The sequence below is a fragment of the Uloborus diversus genome, chromosome 1 (assembly GCF_026930045.1).
Source record: "Uloborus diversus isolate 005 chromosome 1, Udiv.v.3.1, whole genome shotgun sequence".
NCBI classification, from domain to species: domain Eukaryota; kingdom Metazoa; phylum Arthropoda; class Arachnida; order Araneae; family Uloboridae; genus Uloborus; species Uloborus diversus.
Window position 1 is genome coordinate 251,065,026 of NC_072731.1, and position 23,320 is coordinate 251,088,345.

The following is a 23,320-nucleotide window of genomic DNA, read 5'->3' on the forward strand; positions in this document are numbered from 1 at the left end:
GTAGCAACTTCTGCCCCGTTCAACCGATTGTCATGAAAATCAGTATAATGATGTATTTTTTTGTTGTCGTAGCAACGCGCGTCGGGTACAGCTAGTGGAATATAAATTGATATGGGTGAATGTGTAGGAGGTCATGAGAGGTCATCATGATCCCCCAAAACTTCCTTATTCGGTAACTTCGGGGACAGTATTTGCAAATTGATCAATTATTATGATTTTTTCCTATCGATATCCATAAAACTCTCTCATTTTAGAATGCGGTAAAATTTGGAGTTTGTTTCGCTTACTTTTGGAATTCCTTTGCTAAAAATTTTTTGACGGGGTCCCCCTTAACACTGATTAACAAAACATGAAACAGCAACACAAAAAGTGGGGGAAAATTAATTACAGTGTTGACATTTGCAAGTTACACATTTTAAGTGAAGGAAAAATATATCTGCAACATAACAGAGCAGAAAATAAATCTGACAGAGCACAGGAATACGTATAAAATGAAGGTCAATAGAACCTGTGAAAACTGAAGTTCTAATTTGTAGAAACAAACACATTTCAGACTTCAGTTTCAGATAAATGAAGAAAGAAATATGTTATTAGGGTCATGGTGTTTTTTAAATATCAACCTGTTTGCAAAATATGACATTGTAAAAATTACAAGAATTAGTCAAAAATCTTGGTGAAGTAATTTCCAACATAACCTATATTAATTCCTTATTCCGCTGGAGAATAGTAAAAAGGACTATTTTACAGCATTTTTAAAAATTTAAGATATGCAGCACAATTTTCTGAAAAAAAAAATACATAATTGTAGATTAAAATTCCAATTTTTCAAAATGCACCGCTTCAAACATTTTCCAAGATTTGTATGAAAAATGTTAAATTGTGTTATTTGCTCAGTCAGAGGCTGTTGAAAGACAAATAAGATTTAGTTGGGAGTGCAACTTTGAGACAAAAAAAAAAAAAAAAATGAAAACTTAAACAGGTTTAAAAGAATGCAATCCTAATCTCCTGATTTAATTCCTCGTGAAAGTTGATATGCAAGCGCAAACAGCAACAGCGTTGGATAACGTAATTGCCAGGGCTGTGGAGTCGGAGTCGAAGAGTCGGAGTCGGACTGATTTTGGGGTAAAGGAGTCGGAGTCGGAGTTGTTAGAAAACTTGCCGACTCCGACTCCGGGTTTCTTTTTTTCTTTCCTTTTCACTGACTCTCCTTGCATTTTTAAAAAACTGACTACCAATTGGTTCAATTACATGTATAAAAAGATACTAATGAGAAAATAACTGCCATTATGGCAATCAGCTAGCCTGAATGCTTACCGAACTTACTGTAGCCGTCCTCTAGTTTGCTTGCTTTTTAACTTAACTAATAGCGACTGTCAGCAAACGGTTTTGTTGCCTAACATTTTCAAGTAATCACTTTCAAATAAAAATAGAAATATAGTGTTTTGTTCGATCTTAGTTATAAAATAGCGAAAGAAACGTAACAAATTAATAAGTCGAGGCCCGTAGCTAAGGTTGAAACGTTTAAGGGTGATCGACAAATTCAAAAACGTTCTGGCGCGAAAGCACGAATCCAAAAGATCCGATGAAAAATAAGCTAATGTTTTTTTCTTTATTAAGACTATTTCTATAAGCTTGGTTCTCACTAAAAAGTATGGAGCAAAATAAGTGTAAATTATTTCTTGATTGCAACACTCAATAATTGCAGCTAATCTTAAAATCTTAATATTAAGGTTAATTCTAAAGCAGACAATAAAATTTAAATTAAAAATTTAGCGAAGAAGAAATATTGGTATAGTAAAAGCTATTCGTACAAATTTGTATACCGGCCGCATTTTGTGTAAAATTAGCTCCTGATGTATATGTGCCCTATTTTCGTTGAAATTTGATTGATGAAATATGATTTAAAATATATTCGCGAAAATTTTCAGAATTAAAGTATTTATAAACTCTGAAATTAACTTTGGGTGTCATCTACCTGATGGGTGTCACCCAGGGAAAACCACCCCCTCTCAAGAACTTGGATTTAGAAAAAAAAAAAAAGCTTTTTTTCTCTCAAGTTACAGCTTTCAAAAATTGAAAGCACACGATTTGATCCATATCTATTTGTTAAACATTAAAGGGGGGCAAATTGCAGATAATCCTTTTCAAATTTTTTTAAAGGGATTTTTAAGTCATCTCACTTCTTAACTCGTAACTGTTGGAAAATTTGATTTTTAAATTGAATTTCTAACGTTGTATGCGTCTTGGGTTTACAATAAAAAACAAAATGCGAAATTTTCATGAAAAGGAATCAATATTTCAATCTCTGTTTAGAGGTTTTCCCCCTTCCCCTGAAGGGAGAGAGGGAGTTGAAAAAATACAATTAAAAAAATCAAAACATCCGGAGTCGGAGTTGGAGTCGGGCGTTTCAAAATCCAGGAGTCGGAGTCGGGGTCGGAGTCGGCCATTTTCCTTCCGACTCCGCAGCCCTGGTAATTGCTGTCTCGTCACAAGGAAATTCAGGAAAACTTTATTTTTGTTTTCATTCGAGTAAAATCCAAATGTACCTGCGTTGGAAAATTTTGCCAGAATAGCTTAACCTATCTTTGGTGTCTTGAAGAGATCATGTCCATGCAAGTTCAAAATAAATATAATAAAAAGAAGGATAAAAAACAAAAATATTTAAATGAAAAAATAAGTAAGAATAAAATAAAGCCAAAGGTGTGAAGCCCCTAGCGGAACCACATTCCCAACTTTCGTTAATGATAGAGTATCAGTTGAAAAGTTAATGTCAATTTTGGAAAGGTCAGATATGATTGCACACACGCAAAGAAGGTGTTTTAGAAGCAGATGCATGCTAGGACAGTGAATGTCCTCGACCTGTCCTGCGAGATCCTCATGCTCTTCAAGTGCCCTGTTCTAAGTCTTGCGAATGTCGAGGATGTGATGCTTCGGTTTCAGTTTAGTTCGAATGTTGGAAATTTATTCTGTGGGCGAGTTGATAGCTTTTGATTTGCGACATCATTGGCATCAGAAAATGTATTGGACAGAGGAGTGAGTTGTAGCGTTCTGGCTTTCAAACTTGTCTTTCAGATAATCTTAAAGGAATTTTTGCAGCCAAATTTGGTTCCATGCAGAGCGTAGACATACCTGAAATTTGCCACCTTCTTCAGCCTTAAAAGAAGATAATAACCTACCTTGGTTTAAAAACCCATCCAGGATCACTAAAAAGATTTTCCCCAAAATTTAAAATTGAGCTTTGTTTATGCAATCATGCTGACATTTTATACCACCTTTCAAGGACAGGTTCAACTCTAAAATCTGTTGATACATTTTTGAAATATATTCATAATTTTCATACACTGGTTTAAAATAAATATTATTTGCTAGGGAAAAGATCATGTTATTAAAATTAAACCTTACTGATTTCTTTTTCCAATAGTAAAATATTGTTTTATAACACATCAAAATATTTTAAAAATTGCCTCTCTAGGCTGCTACCTATTTTATAATATCTTAGTCAAAATTCGACACCGTATTTCAAAGAAATTGGATGCCCAATTTGCTGCCTAGCATCAAATGAGAAAGAAGTATCGCATTCATACGCAGGAACTGATTTCCATGTAGGCAACAAGTAATGCATTCCATTCAATCGAATATTCCAGTTCACCATGATAATAGTCTCAAAACAATTCAAGCCTCTAAACGCTCATTTTGAGCGGATACTCTACTATCAATGTCCGGCACTTTACCATCAATTCCTGGTAACTGGACACATTCTCATTTGACTTCGCCGGCAGGAAATGATGCGTTGGAATTTAAAGGGTGGGGAGGCTCCGAGGCTAATTGCCGGTTGCCGTCTAAATATTCAAATTCCATCAACCCCCTGTCCACCCTGAAGGTTGGCAGAGAAGTGCTTGCTGCAGACACTACGGAATGGTTTAATACGTATTGACCGTGCGACTAGAAATCAAAGCTCCAGAAAGGGAGGCTACAGATAGATAAGATTAGTCCGAAATAGGGAGGGACTATTGAGGAAAGTTAATTCTCCCGCGTGACTCCCAGTAACTAGAGTAGTTAGTAACTAGTGCCGATTCCACAACTTTGGAATCATCGGATTATTAGTCGCCATTTCCCTGGTTCAGGAATCTATCTCTAGGATACGGATTTCCGACAGTTCGTGATGACCAAATGCGAGAGAATGGGTTCGGAGATTGATTAGGAAAGAGCTGGGAGCTTTAATTGTGGATGTGATTAAAATTCATGGTCACCACAATTTCATAGCAAGCGATTCGATTTTGTTTAATCCCTGAAATGGAACGCGATCTTTGTCCCTTTATGTCAATTTTTCATAGCTCTTACAAATACTTTTCCTATTTTGTACAATAATACAAATGGCGTCCACTATCTGTAACTTTTGATATTATATATCAACATGAAAATATAAGGCTGCATTTCATTTGAAATTAGATAATGTTTTGTCAAGAAGCCAACATTAACATTTACCAACTAGATATTGAATAATTTCAAAATAATATATCATTATTTTGAAACCCGAGAATCGATATAGCTACCAGTTTTTTGTAAGCGTCTCTTAGATTTTTTTATTCTATTTGCTTGATAGCTAGTGGTCTTGTTTGTCTTCTAATTATGTGGACACTTCACGCCTTGTGCTAACAAATTGTTTGTATTTTGTTGGTCTAAACGATTTGTCTGTTAACGTGACATAAAAAATCGCATTTAGTTTTCGCTCTACGCAATGAAATATTTCTTTCCAAAATGACAAGAACTGCAAATTAGAGCAATATGTGGAAATATTGTGACATCGTCATTTATTAGTTGCTACTTTCTGATTACTTGATACATTTAATTAATATTTCTCAACATGTGTTCAGGTATAAAGCGACTAACAATTTGCCTAAAAAAAGGGAATCCTTATACGAAACATCTTTTCATCAAAAAATAATTGTTAACTGTTATCAAGTGTTATAAATTTCAATATTGTAATGACAAAATATCGTAATTAAGAGTGTCACGCATTAAATTTTTACACAAAATCTTATTATAAGGTGGTTTCAAAATTAAAAATATAGATAAACGACGGTATATAGATATTTTTTTTTAGTTGAAGCTAAAAAATGGTTTGATATGGATATTTCTAGATGAAAAAGAAATATTAGGCGCATTGTAAAGTGTTTAAAATATTATATTTGTTATTAGCATCAGAATTAGAATTATTAATTTATTAATTAATTTATTTATTTATTATTATTTTTAATACTTAATGAAGAAAATTTACTTGAAACTATTACAAAAAAAAAGTTACATAACTTTTTGCAACGCTCTTAATTTTCTTAAAGTTACAAATATTAATGATCAGCTTTCAAAATAAAAAATATAAGCTATATCATTACAAAATGTGACAAATTATTTGCTGAATGATCTTGCTTCAAACGAAAATGAAATAAAGGGTAATTCAAACTGTGGGGCGATTTAAAGTTATTCAAGAAAAAAAAATGTAAAACCAACAAACATACATGCATAATGTTGATTTTTTTTTTCAAATGTTATCTATTTTTCTATTTCTTTCTTATTTAGAATTCATTTATTAGAAAGCACTATAAAATTAAACTCAACATATAAAAAAACAGCGTAAAAATAAAGATTCCTAAATTTAACTATCGATGAAAATGACATGATGTATTACAGTCAATACATTCTTATCTAAAGACGTGAGCGAAAAAGTCGTCCGAGAAAAATAAAAAAAGAAAGATAATAAATCAGTTAGCAAACGGAAACGGTAGCGCCAAACTTTGAAAAGGAGCAACGTGTGAAATGAATTACTTCCTAACCTGTTAACCCATAAGTCATTCCCCGACATCCTGGCTTGCTAACAAAAATGTGAAAGTCTGAAAATAAACACATATTAATTCTTTTTAATTCGGCGACTTCGGCTTCAACGGAGACTACGACATTATAGGAAAACATTGCCTAGCTGTTACATGCTCTATCATTAATTTAAAGAACTATACTGTTGCCACTTATTTAATTCATTAACTCAGAGACCTGCTGCAGGCGATGTCTTTTTTTGCGAAGTTTATCTCCGCTAAGGCAAATAAAAAAACATAAAAAAATCGTTTGCGGTTCTGATACAGCTTTCTTAAGTTGGAATTTTTAACTTTGTTAAAATAAACCTAGACAAGCCAGCAAATTAATTGATAAAATTATTTACGATAGAAAATTACGTGTCTTTTAAGTAATATATTAGAACGGGCTGCTTTTTTAAGCTTCTCTTTACTCTTCTGTTGATTTGAGAAAGATACTTTTTACTTTTATTCACTTAATTTCTTTCATTTTTTTTCCCCTGGGAGATAAGAATATCGGGGGAGGAGGGAGCAATTTAGGGAAGAGGCAGCCTTGAATCGCATTCTAATTTGCTCCACGATTAAATTTTCTCTTTATAAGAGCGAAATTAACTTTTTTTATAGTGGTCTTGGACTTTTAGAATCACTCTATTCATAAGAAGTAAGAATCAGAAAACAGTGAAAACTAATAAATCAATTGATTTCTTTCGGCTCTGTAATTATTTTCCTACAAAAACTGTGAAGGAAATAACAAGATTTCAGGGCCAAATAAATGAGACTGAAATCCACTTTTATTTTCAGATAACTTCAAGGAAAATAATTAAAAGTTTTTGCGACACAATTAACGAAGCGAGTGCAATTAATGAAAATATTCTCATCAAACAGTCATTGAAAGAAATTCATTCACGGATGCAGCTTGAAGACTTTCGCTCCTAAATAAATTGTATTAATCCGAGATAAATTAGAAATAATAATTATGAATGAAAAGTGAATGTTTCGGAAAAAGAGAGAAATTTATTACTTTCTCGTAAATTAAGATTCAAAATTTTCGTTTTTAAAAAGATACAGAATTAATCAAATGTCACTGGAGTAAAAACTAAAGATCGTTGCATTCCAGTATTCATGAGTTTAATCAGTCATGAGTTTATATGGTAGCAAATGTGTCACATTTTAATGAAGGACATAATTATTAAGTGCAAAGCAAAAAAAAAAGTTATTTATGTATGAAATTCGTACTTAAAGTTGATCTTATTTATCCTTTCTAAAACTGTTATCAAAGGCTTGGTAATGCCGATAATGATGTGAAATACTTCTTTAGGAAGCCTCATTTTAAATTATACAGTGTTGACTTTGAGTATACAGGGTGTTCCGTTTTGACTTGCACGACCTCTATTTTCGCAGCCGTTAGTCCTAGATATATACTTCCAATTGCAAAAATGTTCAAAATCAGATGCAGAGTTAACCCCTTCAGACCTGGTGTCCGGTATACCGAACAACCACTTTGAACAGCTGCTAATCATTTAATAATTGATTTAATTAGCTGATTTTTTTTTGTAGTTGACTCTTTACATTCTGCTTATTATAACCTGTGAAATAACTTTTCGTTTTGGGATTGACAACACTGCCATATAAGGATTGAGAGATAGAGAGTGGCTCATATTTCCAACCATGGATTTTCATCTGAAAAGCGAGGTTTTTTTCCTGATTTTTTAAAAATATATATAATCTTTAACTAATCCTTTCAAGCGCTTATATTATGTTTTATAATTGTTTGTAGAACATTTTATAATGAAGTTTGTTCGGTATTTTATCGTTTTTGTGTATGAAATATTGATTTCAAAAATATAAGTCAGGAATATTGGACGTGCCATAACTCTTAATTTTTCTCCTACAAACTCAAAATTTTGTCTGTAAGATACCCTTTACCATAGTACACTGTGTACCAAATATCAACATTTTTGGTCAAATATTTCATAATTCCGACTGAAGGGGTTAAGATACTAAAAGTTTGAAGTAAAAATAAAAATGAGCCAAAAAATACAAAATTTAACTTTTTTATTCGGTCACCAGGTCCCCTAACTTATATTTAGGGAGATAATCTTCATTGAAAAATAATTCCAACACAACTAGTTCGACATTAGTACGACCAATATTCACCGAGATATGAAACTCAGCGTTGTGATTTACACCACTCATCACTCGCCGTCAATAACACCTTTTGGGGGAAAATATAGTGGTTGAAAAATGTTTAAAATTACATGTGTGCATAACGTAATTTTTCAAATTATTCGAGCTTTTGTGGATGTTTTTGCTTATTACGGCATAACATTTGCATTTACTTTTGAATAGCAATGAACAATATAAATACCTTGTTTTTCTTACTTTGATCCAAGGGCGCCCATATAGGAGGGCAGGGGGGGGGGGGCCTCGAGCCCCCCCCCCCCTTTGAAATTAGAACTTCCTTGCTTTGGGTACTTTTTTCTTTGAAAAAATGTGAAAACATTTATTCTCCAGCATTAATGAATATGTTATTAAAAATGAAATATTTTAATGACTCTAATCTGTCCTGAAATCGGTTTCCATGGAGAAAATACCCTCCTAACCCATGGGGAAAATATCTGAGCCCCCCCCCCCCCCCCCACTTACAATTTTGCATATGGTCGCCCTTGCTTTGATCGCCTTCATTCTTCTGAAAGAGTGATAAGTTTCAATCTCATCTTCTGTATGAATAACTTGACTTGTTAAACTATGTTAAACTTGAAAATCTCCATGAGTTTTGGTAGCACAAATGTCAAGTTTTTTGTGTCAGTAATAGTTTCAAATGGAGATTATTTCTCTAAATATTAGTTAGGGGACCTGGACCCGTATAAAAAGTTAAATTTCGTATTTTTTTTGAGCAATTTTTATTTTTGCTTCAAACGTTCAATATCTTAACTCTGCATCTGATTTTAAACATTTTTGCAATTGGAAGTATACATCTCGAACTAACGGTTGCCAAGATAAAGGTCTTGCAGGTTAAAACGGAACACCCTGTAGAATGGGTGCAAAGAGAGATATAATGGCGTATAACTACCTTTGGAAAGTAAGTTTTTTTTTTTTTTTGTCAATATTTTACAACTGTACACTGTTAAAAAAAACCTGAAAGTTCAGGTAGTTTTCTGACTGATTTTAACAGAATATTTCCGTAATAGCTTCAAAACGTATTTTTTCCTTACAAAAACGGAAATATCACGAAAAAGAATAACGAAAACAGAATTTTTCCATTTTTAGGGTTGCCGCTGTGTTGTACTTTGTTAGTATTGTGATTAGCCTTCAAGTTATGATAAACGTCACTTTTTGATTATGCTTATTAAATCGCACTGTTACATGTTATTAATTAAAAGCTTATTTAGAATAACATCTCACATGTCGCAGACAAAATAGAAAGCTTGCTATTTCCTGTCTGGAGAGTAATATATTCGTATGTCGAAATTGTTTTTACGCCTTTGGACTTTGTAGGTTTGGAAAAAATGTTCGCGCCATTTTCAGACAGGCCAGATGTGTTTTGATCCCCCTGGTGATTTGTTGTGGATTTTACTGAGTCAGTATTAGAATATTATTGCGGTGTATTATTTTGCTCAATACTTCGAACAATACTATTCGTTAGTCATATTGTGTGTTCTAGCGGTGAGAAAAGTTTTAGGATCTCTTGTTATCCATTTAAAATAAAGGCTATTTATTGGATTACTTGTATCCAGTTGCAATTTAGATACTTAAATTTAGCATCGCTGGTCACATGTAAGTATTGATCTTTGTACATGTTAATATACAAATGTATTTTTCTTGTTAATATGCATTTGATAGAATTCCGATGGTAGCTGATTTAGAATTTATAGAACTATTATAAAGTTATTGTTTTTGCTCTAACGCATTGTATTCTTTTGAAAGTCATTAAAACATAAAACATTAAGTGCCAACATTTCGTATCAACCGGAGATTATCGTGGTGTGCGAGCAAGACAGAAAAAATCACTCAATTTTTTTTTTTTTTTTTTTTTGACTGATTGAAAGTAAACATTTTAAATCTCTAAATAAAACTATTTCTTGCTGTTATATTTTTTGCGAAAAGGCATAGTAGATTGTTAATCTTTGAAAATACGATTAAAATTTTGACAAGAATAAGTTTTCTTGACTACTTAAAATCTGGAAACATTCATTACTCCTTTCGGGATTTCATTTATAATAATAAATATAAATTACTTAATTTATTTTATTAGGATATCATCCAACCACTTATTTGAGATTATTGCAAGTTTCTTGTAAAAACATTTCGGGTAAAACGAACTGATTGATATGTTTAGCCTAAATATAATGCTTATGCACTAAAAATCTATGTTGCTATTCCAATGAGTGGAAAATGCGGAAATCACCGGGGGGGGGGGGGGGGGGTACACATCATCTGAGCCAAAAATTCTTCACGTGTATGTCAATGATTCTGCTTTTAAACACAGTAAATTGGTATACTCTCCAATCAGGTATATTATTCCATGATAAAGTCAACTGGTTTTTAGTGGTATTTTATTTGACTCATTCTTCAAATAAAAATATTCTATGTTTCATATATGCTTTTCCATGCCACCCCAGACAATGTACGACGAAGAGAATATCGAACAGTATCAGCAGGGACAATTGGTGTCATATTCAAATCCATCAATTTTTCTGCTAGTACTATTTGATTAATTTGATTCATCTGAAGGTGTATGGTAGGTAAGTTATCAAGCAAAATTTTCACTTAAAATATATTTTAGTAATAAATACAAATTAAAATAATAATGGTTTTTGAATGGTTATCTATTTTTCTATTATACATATATAATTTTAAAGATAGAATAAAAAAACGTGAATGAAATTTCAGTAAAATATGTGAAAATGAAAAACGAAAAAATAGCGCAACGAAAAATCAAGAACCGAAAGTTCTGTAAAGACACAGAAAATTTCAAAACAGAAAAAGAGATGAACGGAAAATTTAAAAACGGAAAAATAGATCAACGGAAAGAAGAGAAATGGAATTTTCGTTAAATCACGGAAAATTTATAAATGGATGAACAGAACTAAACGGAGAAATGAGAAATGGAACTTCTGTTAGGTCACGGAAAATAATTTAACGGAAACGTAATATTTACGGCAACTTTGCTGCCGGTACTTTATCCGTTATTTTCAGGAAATTTTTTTAACAGTGTAAGGTAAAACTAGTATTTTTTTAAATGTTTCGTCAAGTTACGTAGAAACTGATTGCCGACACTTTTTTTAATGAACTTTCAAGTAGAGAAAGCCCAATCAAGAATAACAGTTACATTAAAATGTAAAATTATCAGTTAAGCCGTTAAAAACAATTAAAATGAATACTAATTCGCAAAAAATAATAAAACTAGCCACTAGAGAACACTAAATTGGTATTGAAATGCAAAATACCCGGCAAAATAAATAAAACTAGCCATTAAAGAGCTATTTCTGTTGATATGTAAAATTAACTGCCAACTAAATTAAACAACAGTAGTAAAAGTTCCATGAAAATTTGTGAAACGAAAAACAATCCGCCAAATAAATATAGTAATGCATTAAAAACATTAAATGCTCCACAAAAATGTAAAATTAAAGCATAAAAAGCAAACACGGCGGTATTTTTGTTGAAATGCAAAATGATCCGTCACCTAAATTAAATTACAGTAAAAAATTCATGAAAAATTGTGAAATGAAAAATAATCTGTCAAATAAATAAAGAATATTAATGCATGAAAAACATTAAATGCTCCATAAATTGTAAAATCAAAGCATAAGGAGGAGGTATGCCGATGAAGATAACGATACTTTTCTGTTTACACCGAGGAGAAAAGTAAACATGACACCAAGCACCAAATGTCATTAAACTAGTGGTGTATCGTTGTATTGATCATGAACGAATGGGTCTGAAAGACCAACTCCATAAAATGAACGGTAATGTAACATTTCCTAAAAAATTAACGACCTTATTTTTGATCGGTTAAAAGGTTTAAATGTTTATAACATGATACTGGAATTATATTTTTACTTTTATTAGTCTTCAAGCTATACAAAACATTTAGTTGCTTTTTTTTCATTTTATAATAAAGTAGTCGGCATTATTGCCCAGATTTTTATAATTAAATTGATTTATAATAATTCATATTTTATAATTTCCAAAATGAACCTTTCTTTAAAATTTAGAATAACTTCTCGAAATGAACGAAGTCGTTGAAATGAACAAGTTCAATGACGGTAAAAACGAGCTGATGTGTGCATCACATGACTTCCTTTTACTCCAATTTAATGTCATTTTCTCACTATTGTATATTTTAATATGATTCAATAGTTTACTCTCTAAATATCACCGACAGTGGCCAAATTGAACCCAGATTTAAAAAAAAAAAATAATCACCAAATTTGTCGCCAAGTTGACGACAAAACTTGACGACCAAAAGACTGGCGATATATCGCCAAGTGTTCGCCAAATTATAACACCACGTGAGTTTAAATCAAAATTAACAAAGATTTCCCCCCAAAAAGGAGAAAAAGTCTCTCTTTAGAGCATACGAATGCAACCAAAAAAGAAGGTGCATAACTAGACCTCATTAGGAGTCCGCGTACCAAATTTCAACTTTCTAGGACATTTCGTTCTTGGGTTATGCGACATACATACACACATACATACGTACATACAGACGTCACGAGAAAACTCGTTGTAATTAACTCGGAGATCGTCAAAATGGATATTTCGGGTGTCTGTACGTTCCTAGGCACATATCCACGTGTGGTCAGGTTGAAAAAAAAACTCAACATTCATTTGGGGGTGAGCAAAATAGAAATTAAGGTCGATTTTTGGGTGATTTTTTTTTTTTTTTTTGCAAATACAATACTTCCTTTTTTTGTAAAAATGATCGATCCTCTGATCAATGGGTTAGTGGAAAGAACGACACAGCTCATGCTTACATTACACTATAAGTAAGAGTAACGAAATAAGTATATTCAGCTAGTAAAATAAGTAAATCTTTGCAAAATATTGATTAGGGCAGCGTCAGACTTCAAAATGAATTTATTTGAAAAAGTCCAATAATTTTTACTCTTACTATATTTTGAATTTTAACATGTACTTTGTTTTCTGAAATTCTGTTGCATCTTTTGTGAGTTTTGAGATAGAAATGAACGATAATATTTGATTAATAAAACTAGACTTAGATGCCAAGAACTAATTTTATTTTTGTCTCCTATGCATAGTAATTTTGGAAACGCGTAAAAAGGAATTGAAGTAGCTCTTTTGAACTTGACTAGATGATGAATTATTCAAAACTTTGCAGGTGAAAGTTTTATCAATCAATAAAACGCTCGATCAAAGCTTGTTTTACGCGCGTCTAATTTCGTCACCAGAGCAAGATCTTTATATATTCGCAAATTGTTAGCAAAAAAGAAAATTAAATTTTTCGAAGAAGTTCTGCGTTTTATTTTCCTTCTGGAAGCAGAAAATGTCTAGAAAATCTTCTTTGCGGATTATACAACAATTGGTACACTGACCACTAATGCACAAGTTTCGTTTTAAAATTCGTAACATCGTTACAAACTGCAACTTTTGGCCCCCGAGATTAAAAACATTTTAACTCATGGAATTGTTTTTAACAAATGGGAAACCTTTTAACTGTAACCAGTGGCAAGTGCAGTACATTGTCAAGTGTGCAGCAAATATCTTAAGCTTTTTAATACTTTTGATATTTTATGTTAATGATTTTTTGAAAATATCAAGGTAAAACAATATCAACAGCAATATTTAATGGACGCAAATATCTATATTTCAAATTTAATTTTCATTACCGATATTTTATTACTTATCATAAGTTTATTAAAGTTCTTCATAGCCGAATATGCATCTCACCCGACTATATGGGGTGCCTTTTCGTTAAAATAATCGTAATACCTGTTTTCAGCATTTTAATCTACCCATCATCTTTCGACTAAAGTTTCAGTGTATAACTTTGAATCTTTTGATTTACGTACTGTATATCTTCTGGATACATTTTTCAAGTTTTCCAATTGTTTATATTTAGGAATTGTGTAAATGGAAGTTAATGCTGCCAATTCATATAAAACGAGCCGATGTGTGCATCACATGACTTCCTTTTACTCCAATTTAATGCCATTTTCTCATTATTGACAGTTTTGATGTGATTCAATAGTTTACTATCTAGATATCACCAACAATGACCAAATTAAAACCACATTAAAAAAAAAAAAAAAAAAAAAAAAAAAAAATCGCCAAATTTGTCGCCAAGTTGGCGACAAAACTTAGAGATCAAGGACTGGCGATATGTCGCCAAGTGTCCGACAAATTATAACACCACTTGAGTTTACATCGAAATTAACAATGATTTCCCCCCAAAAAAGGGCAAAAGACCCCCTTTGGAACATCCGAATGCAACCAAAAAGGGAGGTGCACAACTACACCTCACTAGGAGTCTAAGTACCAAATTTCAATTTTCTAGGCCATTCTGTTCTTGAGTTATGCGACATACATACACACATACGCACATACATACGTACATACAGACGTCACGAGAAAACTCGTTGTAATTTACTCGGGGATCGTCAAAATGGAAATTTCGGGTGTCTGTACGTTACAAGGCATGTATTCACGTGTGGTCGGGTTGAAAAATAAAAAAAACATTCATTCGGGGGTGAGCAAAATGGAAATTAAGGCCGATTTTTGATTAATTATTTATTAATGTAATTATTTTCATTGGAAACATTGTTTTAATGCCGAAACTCATTGACAACGCGATGCGTCCCAAGCCACTACTTCAGCTTGGAAGTCCAAGGAAAATAACGCCATGTATGATGATTGATGAACAATCTTCTGATATTTGAAGTAAGTAAATTAAGCTTTAAATTAAATTTTATACTCTAAAACTACGGGATAAGAAACTGGGAGGCTACTAAAGATCTTTCTTAAGTCGATTTTTATATCCACCGCTATTTGGCTTCGCTAGTATTTTAAAAATATAGCACTGATGAAAATGGACAAAAGAAAGTAAAAATACCATTAGTTATACAGAGATTATGCAATATAGATTCCATGAAAAAATTAAATCGGAAGTATTTAATTGAATTAATATATGCGAAATAAATAACTGCTTTTCAGCTGAAAAGTAAAAATATAAACGTCGTTTAAAAATCACAAATTTGCATAAATAAAAATAAAGTCTTCTTTACAGTACTCGTGCTCAAAATGTAATTGTTAATTGTCGCAGTTTGTTTCCTTATTTAAAAGATAAAAGTAAATTTAAAAATAAAAGGACATTCTGTTTAATAATAAAAAATGTCAGTAAGTGTTGCGAGCTTTTTCTTAATCCTCATTTGAAATTTTGATCAAAAGTACTTATTAAAATTGTTTTTGCAAGGAACGTTAAATTTTGCAACGTTGTCAATGTGTCTTTTAGGTTTTTCAATATATGTCAAAAAAAAAAAAAAAAAAAAAGAACAAAAAAAAACTAGCAAATTGTTTGTAAATTTGCAAAGTTGCGGTTTTTTGTAAATGCGGCTACTTTACTGCTGTTTTTCGCATTCCGGAGTAGTATTGGCTGTGCATAAATACTATCATTATATTCCTCATTATCTGACTCTTCTATGATTTCCTAAGTATCACAAAAAATTAAATTGGCATCCTCTCCCCCCGATATTTTAAATTATAATACTAATTTAACAATATACTTATCAATGGGAAACATTTAAATTGTAAACACAAAAATAATACATTTCACACACAAAAAAGTAGTAAAGCATCAAAATATGAAAAAAAGGAGGATGGACAACAAAACGAACTCTCCAAAGCCTCCGAGATTTTTAAACTCATGTACAAATTCATCCACTCATCTACGATGAAAATACCTCAACCAGAGCGATTTCATCAAAATAATGCTTCTCCCACTCTAAAAACAAATATCACCTCTAGCACCTTTATACAAAGTCACGAGCCTTGTTTTCAATAAATTATTTTTTTGCGCATCAGCCACTACTCGGGAGGAGGGGGGAGAAGTGCAGTCACGTGCCAAAAACATTTTTAGAAAGTAGTATTCGTTCTGGAATCAACAAAAAAGCCAATGAAAACACGGTCAACACGTCTCGCAGCAGATCAAGAGAAACCATTCCCAGTCAGGAGAGTGCCCAATAATTCATTTTCCGGGGGAAAGTGTTTCTGTTGCAAATAACGCTGTATTTTTCCAGTGGTTTGTTTGACTGAATTATCCGAATGCGCTGAAAACGCGGGAAGAGGTGGGTCGATGGGGTGGTTGTGTTGCGTGATGTTGATTAATGAAATCTCGAGGACAATTTTCGTGTGATGATAATTTGTGCGTTGTGAAGAGTTGGGCGATTCTACCATAAAATGTGTGACAGTTTTCACACTATTTTTCTTTTAAAAGGTCTTTTTCATTAGCTCAGCATCGAAAAAATTAAGCATCGGTTAATATTATCTTATTTTACAAACATTTTAAAAATAATTACATGCACAATACTATAATTCTCAGTTTTTTAAAACTTATTATTGATTTTATAAAACTTGTAACGTGTGTGATATTTGAAATCCCAAACTGTCATATACGTTACAAGTTTTATAAAATGAATAATTAATTGTACAAACATAGAATAAATAAATTGTGCATGTAACTGTTTTATAAAGGAATGTAATATAAGATAATATTAATTGATGCTTGATTTTTGATACTGAGCTAATAAAAAAGAACGTTGAAAAGAAAAAAAAAAGGAAAAAACTGAATGTCCTACACTTTACCACGTTACTGAGTAATGGCCCAGTTGAGGTTTTGGACAGGCGTCCCTGTGCATTTTGCGTGGTGAGACAAATCGTGACTTTGTTTTTTCGGCATGTAAAGGTAATTTTTGCTCGTTCGTAATTGAATTTTATTGCTACTTGTGAAAAATAATGAAATATAAGAAAACGGTCGATTCTGGTTTAATTTTTTTTTTATCTATTACGTTTTTTGATATAAGATCCTGAATAAGCTGCACTGCGCCAAACAATAGTTTTTAAGTGAAAAAAAAATTACAAAAAATGGTACCAAACATCTATTGAAGATAAAAAGGCGTAAAAATACAATTTTTAAAGGGAAAAAACATCGAAACAGTCACATATCTTAACTTTTAAAAACCTCACCGAAAAATAAATTGAAATGTAAGAAAAAAATACATGAAGGATAAGAACAAATTAACATGTTTTGGTAAAAATTATACATTACTGGTAAAAAAAAAAGTAATTTTGGTAATAATTTCAAATATTTGCAACACGTTTTTCGATCAATTTACTCTTCAAACACTGAGGAATACCTTTTACAGTGCTAAAAGAGAATTTCTTAAGTTTTTTTTTATTTATTTATGTATTTATTTTTTATAAATGGGGAAAAAATTGCGTACCTAACAACTTGTATTAAATTAAAAAAAAGACCTGTACGTTTTACGATCGGTACTGACACTTTACGATCTTGAATGATTAAAAAAAAAAAAAAACTCTTAGCATTTTAAATAATTTTTAACAGTTATGACCGGATAGAAATGCTAAAAATTAGTAATATCAACAATTTTGATTAGCATATAATAATCACATCATCATTAACAATAAAAAGAAGGGAGAAAAAGGGGAGGAAAGTTTATGTTGAGACAAAAATTGTGAAGTAATTTAGTTATTTTTATAGTTCTCAGTCTGTCGACTACCGGAATGTATTTATAAAAAATAAAAAAATAATAAAAATAAATAATATGAAGTACACATTTTTTTTCTTTCTAGACAAATACTAAGACAAAAATGTTTCCTGAATCTTCTTTACTTACTTCTTATTCGATAACTTGTACATGCTAGTTTTTAACGGACAATTCGTATGACTTGATTTTAAAATGTAATAATTTTAAGCTAAAGCAACGATTAAAAAAATTTCATTTTGAAGGTGTCACCCAGGATATGGTTGCGTTTACTAAATGTCTTAATGTTTGGATTTGATTGTTACATATTAATACTTGACAGTTGCAAAAACGTAACTAATAATTAAAAATACATTTTTTTTTGAAGAACTAAGTATGTATTAGGTATATATATTCATGCAAATACATCAGGTAATGTTTTGTAGTTGTGGTTTGCTCTCCACCCCCCTCCCTGAAACAAATAAGCATCGCAAAGCGAAATGTTTTTATGCACATTTTTTGTATTTTAACTCTCTCAAAATTAAAATTGAAAACAGATTTAAAACAATTAATTCAAAAATTTCAAATTTAGGGTTACTGTTAATGTTGTTTCTATTTATTTATTTTACAATATTTTTATTAGCTTATTTTTTCATTAACTGGCGAGCAACTTTAAACTAAGATAGAATGCATGAAATCAAATTAAATACATCAAATGATTCCACTTTAAGCATATAAATGTAACACACATAGTTTTTATTTTCATTAATTGTATTATGATAATCTGCACGGTTACTGAAAGAATAAACACCAAAAGTGAATAACACAAAATCTTTCGGTTAAACCAGATAACATTTATTTTTCTTAAATTTAAACCTCCCAAGAAATTACGACTGCAATGCAACCACCCTTGAACAGAACGTGAATAGAAAATGGAAATAAAAAATAAAGCAACTTGTTTTTAGATTATTTGTAAAATTAATTGAAATCCAAGGAGAATTGTCCTTGCAAACGTTGCGCTTCTAACCATTAATAAGCTGTTTTATAAAAATCGTAGCTTACTGAGCATGAGATTTTAAATTAGGTCAAACAAGTTTTAAATTGGTTATGTTTTCTCTATTCTGAAAAATATTAACTTCTTGTATTGAAAGGGAATTTTCAAGAGATTTATAATATTAATATTCAACAGCATTACGACTTATGGGTTGGAAGTTGAAACACAAATATATCTAACAAAAGGATTTACGTTAAGTCGATTTTTTTCGCAAGTACACGTGTTTGCTAATACAAAACACGAAAAAAAAATATTTTTTTTAAAACGTACTCTGCTATGTTTTTTGCTATCGAACTCCAAAATTGTAGTGCGCATTGTCGACACTTGTTTCGAGGTAAAACGAAACGGTGCTCATCTTTTTTCTTTTTTTTCCCATATAATCTACAGTTACACATTTTTGAATCAATTTTGTTTTCCGCAGTAAAAATGCGTACACGCTTTTAGAAATTGTGAGAAAATTTTCTTCAACGCGAAAAAAAAAAAAAAGCAATTAAGCAACAAAAATATTAAATAAATGACATTTTTATTTTTAAAAAAATATATTTTCATCGTACAGTTCTATGTTATCATTAAAAAAAAGAAGAAAGGTTTCATTCAATTCCAAAACACGTGCATATGCAATTATCTCCGAAACATTGTGTCTTACCAATGTCGATTCATAGTTGAATTTAAAAATGTCTAACCTTCTTGTTATCGTGTTAATCTTAAACGTAATGCATTTCTCAGAACTTATCATAAACAACTCAGAACGAACCATAATATAAAATCATCAAGACATTGCAATATCACTTGATATTTTCTACAAGTCACTACACGATCTGCGATACGCTATAGGTAATGTATATTAATATTCTATGCATGTTCATTTTATTTAGATATTAAGAAATAAAACAAAGATTTAATATTAAGACACCCAATGCAAGGTCGATGCTCGTGGTCAGAGACTATCGAGACAAGGGCGCCCATATAGGAGGATAAGGGGGGGGGGGGCTCCTTAGAAATTAGAACTTCCTTACTTTTAGTACTTTTATCTTTGCAAAAATGTAAAAATATTTCTTCTCCAGCCATTAATGAATAAGAAATTAAAAATGTTTAATTTTAATGACTCTAATCTGTCCTGAAATTGGTTTTCATTTGGAAAATATCGTGTTAAACCATGGTTAAAATATCTGAGCCCCCTCCTTACAATTTTGCGTATGGGAGCCCATGTATCGAGAACTGTCTTAAGTTGAAATTTCTGCACTGTATGTGAGGCAAGTATTGTAAAAGACAAAGTGTTAAAATTATTTCGATAAAAATACGAAAAATACGAGTTCTCGTCACAAAAAAAAAAAAAAAAAAATCCCTCGCAGAAGAATTTTTTATTTCGTTATGAATAATCTCCTCCCCTCCTTCAAACAGAAGAAATTTGACTACTCTCGAGCAAACATATTATTTATCTATGTATGGGAACGCGTGGTGCGAATACTTGCTAAAAGAATTTAAAACCTTAATTTCATAAAAAGTCCAAAATAAATATTTTCAAATTTATCATCGCTTAGATTTAAAAAAAAAAAAAAAAAAACTGTCGATTTTACGCCAAGAGAATGTTTAAACAATATTGCATAAAATTTTGCACATAAAATTTCTCAGTTGAATGCTACCAGTGTATTTTGGCAGGGGACGGTAATATAATTAGTTTTAACTCAAATACTAAAATAATCAATTGTATGTATGTGCGAATATTTGAGGATACATAATGACTTTTTATGATCATTATATCATTTCTAGCAGTATAAATTAAACATTAATGAAACATAGTAACAAGAGAATTTTGAGTTACACTAAAGCACATCAAAAAGAAGACGTAGTTTATCAGAAAATAATAACGAAAATAGTCATGATTCAAAATTACTCACCGAATTACTGTAGGGCTGTGCACTCAGTCGTATACCGTCCCTTATTAACTTTTCCTTCACTAAATTCTTAAGTTGCATCTTCGGATATCTACCCAACTCTGCTTTTCCTTCCTCGTATTCATCAAGGTATCTGCGACCACCAAATACCCTGGGTGTCAATTCCTCGTCACTATCCGCCGTGGTCCTCCTAGACGGTTTATCACTATCCAAATTAGTTCGTCTCGAAGCACGATTGCCATCCTTGTCCAACCTCCTCGGCAGAGACACCACTGACTTTTTCTGATGAGGTTGCTGTTCGCAATTGTTGTGGATGATCCTCTCATCGTCCCTCAGGTATCTGAGGGTGGAGCGATGGAGGACTGGAGATCGTTTGTCATCCGTAACTGCGTATGTCCAGTGGGTGCCGTCCTCCCCGCCACACAATCGAGGCATGCACCCTGTTGTAGCAACATTGTTGTCTCTCAAAGAATCCAGAGACGTCGCTTCGTGGGCTATCCCGTTCCCACGGTGCTGGTGGTAATGGTGATGGTAACTTGATTTACCATTACCACGCACATTAGACGGCACTGATTGGTGGCGAACAAATGTCGGTCTACGACACTGGGCCGGCGATGATGAAGCCGACACTGCTCCAGCACAATTTTCATAATCATCCGAACTACTTGGTGTCGGATTCTGTTCCTCCAGGGTAAAATACACTGATGTTCCTCCCTCTTGGATGAGCCGTTTCACCGCACGTCGAATAATCTCCCTGTGAGCACCGTTATCCACCCCTATGGCATCCAAGTCAGGTTCTCCAATCTGCTTGCAAATTTCAAGATCGTCGTAACCATTGTCAATGAAACTATCAGCGTACTGGACGAGGTGCATGGCACGAAGCCATTCGGACACAATGTTGCTGTCTGAAATCATACTTGCTATAAACGAAACTTGGCTTGCGTTCTATAAAAGATTATGGCTTTAGAACAGATATCCCGGTTGGTGTGAAATCATTTTTTCACGAGGCATATTCCTTGCTGGTATTGCACTTTTCGGCACACACAATATCAATTTGATTTATTCATTTCTTAAGCCGATTTTTGCTAGCTTTTTAACTTTCTTCTTCAATAAAATATAGAAGGCAACTTCAAGATAAGAGCCATAATTTTTGCTTGAAAAACAAACCTAATTTGTTTCTTATAACTAATACCTTTTCCATAAAATTACACTTCAAGACTTTAGTAACTGCATGTCTCTATTCCATGAACTGCCAAACGATTTAAATCAATTCACATTCGAAACACTCATTCTTCTTCAATCCTCTAACTACCACTAGCTTTACGATTGTCGTGTGGATTGGAGACACGCGGTCACTCTCTGTTATTGGAGGGAGTTCTCAGGTACGGCTACGATGATGCCACCGAGGGGTGGTCGGATCGACCATCGTCTCCCTTTGTCGCTGATGCTTCCTCGACTGAAGGTGCAGCCGGTGAATCAACCGCGCTGTGTACAAAGGCCGGGTTGCTGAAGACGAAACCGGCTAAAGCGCCCGCGTCGTCGCCAAGTAACTACGCCAACATGGCCAAAAATCATTCGGAGTGCTAAATTTCAGTTGTCGAATTTCCTCGTTGGGTGGGCAATGCTAAGTTATGTCCTTAAAATTGTCACTGTTCACAAAGCATGAATTTATTATTTCATTCTGTTAAACGCAAGAAGTTCAGCGCGTTTAGTTCTATTAACAAATGTCACATCTTTTCTCATTTTAAAGACATTTCTCAAAACTAAGCATTTTAACAATAAAAAATAGAAAGAAATGAAAAGGGCGATAAAATTTACTAGTCACAATGTTTTTTTTAATTAAAAAGAGAGAGAGAGATGAAGAAAAAAAAGGAAACCATGAAGAAGTTTTTTTTATTATTCAAATTAACAAGTTATTATGAAAAGTGATGAAAATTTTGTAAATTTTAATAATTAATTAGTTTATAAATAACTTATTCTAAAATAATCAATTATCCAACGTATTGAAGCACAAAACATGCAAATTATTGCAGACACGTGTTTTGGTGTTACAAGGAACACCTTTTTCAATGCAAAGAAGTGTGAGCTTCTGGATGAAAAGTCATCCGAGGGGGAAGAGTACATTGAAAAAGGTGTTCCTTATAACACCAAAACACGTGTAAGCAATAATTTGCATGATTTGTGCTTCAATACGTTGGATAATTGATTATTTTACTTTTCAGTACAAAAGTATTTATTCGTTATTTAACTTATTCTAGTTGAACTTTGAGAAATAAAATCGTCACATTTATTGTTTTCCTCAATGATATTCATCTGAATCTGAGAAAATTATCGCTAATGATATAATTGTTACTTCCGTGCTTGAGAATATGATTCAGTAGTTCAATTGTTTAAAAGGCGTTTAGATATTCGCAAGTTAAAAGGATGATGAAAATATTTAGCCTCTTTCAGTAAACGTAAGATAAAAAAACACACACAAAAATATACGCGTTAAGAGGCAAAGAGAGGCATTGCTTTATAAGAATTTCCAAAAAAGCAGTTTAATACGTTCAATCATTGTAAAAAAAATTCAAAAATCCAAATTAATTATTTTCTTTCCCTTACATTTAAGTTTCCTGTTTAGGTCTGTTTATTATGGACACGTAGATAAGGAATACTAAATTAAAAGTAATAAAACAAAACTAAACAAAATATATTTTTTACTTTTTAAGTATTATTCGCTTTGTAAGAATTTATCTTCCAACATCACCCACAATTCTCTTATCAAACACCTTGTAAAAACTCTTATGAAAATCTCTCACT

The 23,320-nt window shown here is 32.1% G+C and overlaps 1 protein-coding gene across 1 annotated transcript in view; it reads right to left on the reverse strand.

The window, feature by feature from the left end:
- The window catches only part of LOC129219878 (uncharacterized), a 430,493-nt gene extending 408,959 nt beyond the window's left edge, over window positions 1–21,534 (reverse strand). Inside the window, exon 1 of the mRNA XM_054854190.1 lies at window positions 20,522–21,534. Coding sequence (XP_054710165.1) covers window positions 20,522–21,433 — 912 coding nt within the window. The 5' untranslated portion in view covers window positions 21,434–21,534. The remainder of the gene's footprint in view (window positions 1–20,521) is intronic.
- Between the last annotated feature and the right edge of the window lie 1,786 nt (window positions 21,535–23,320).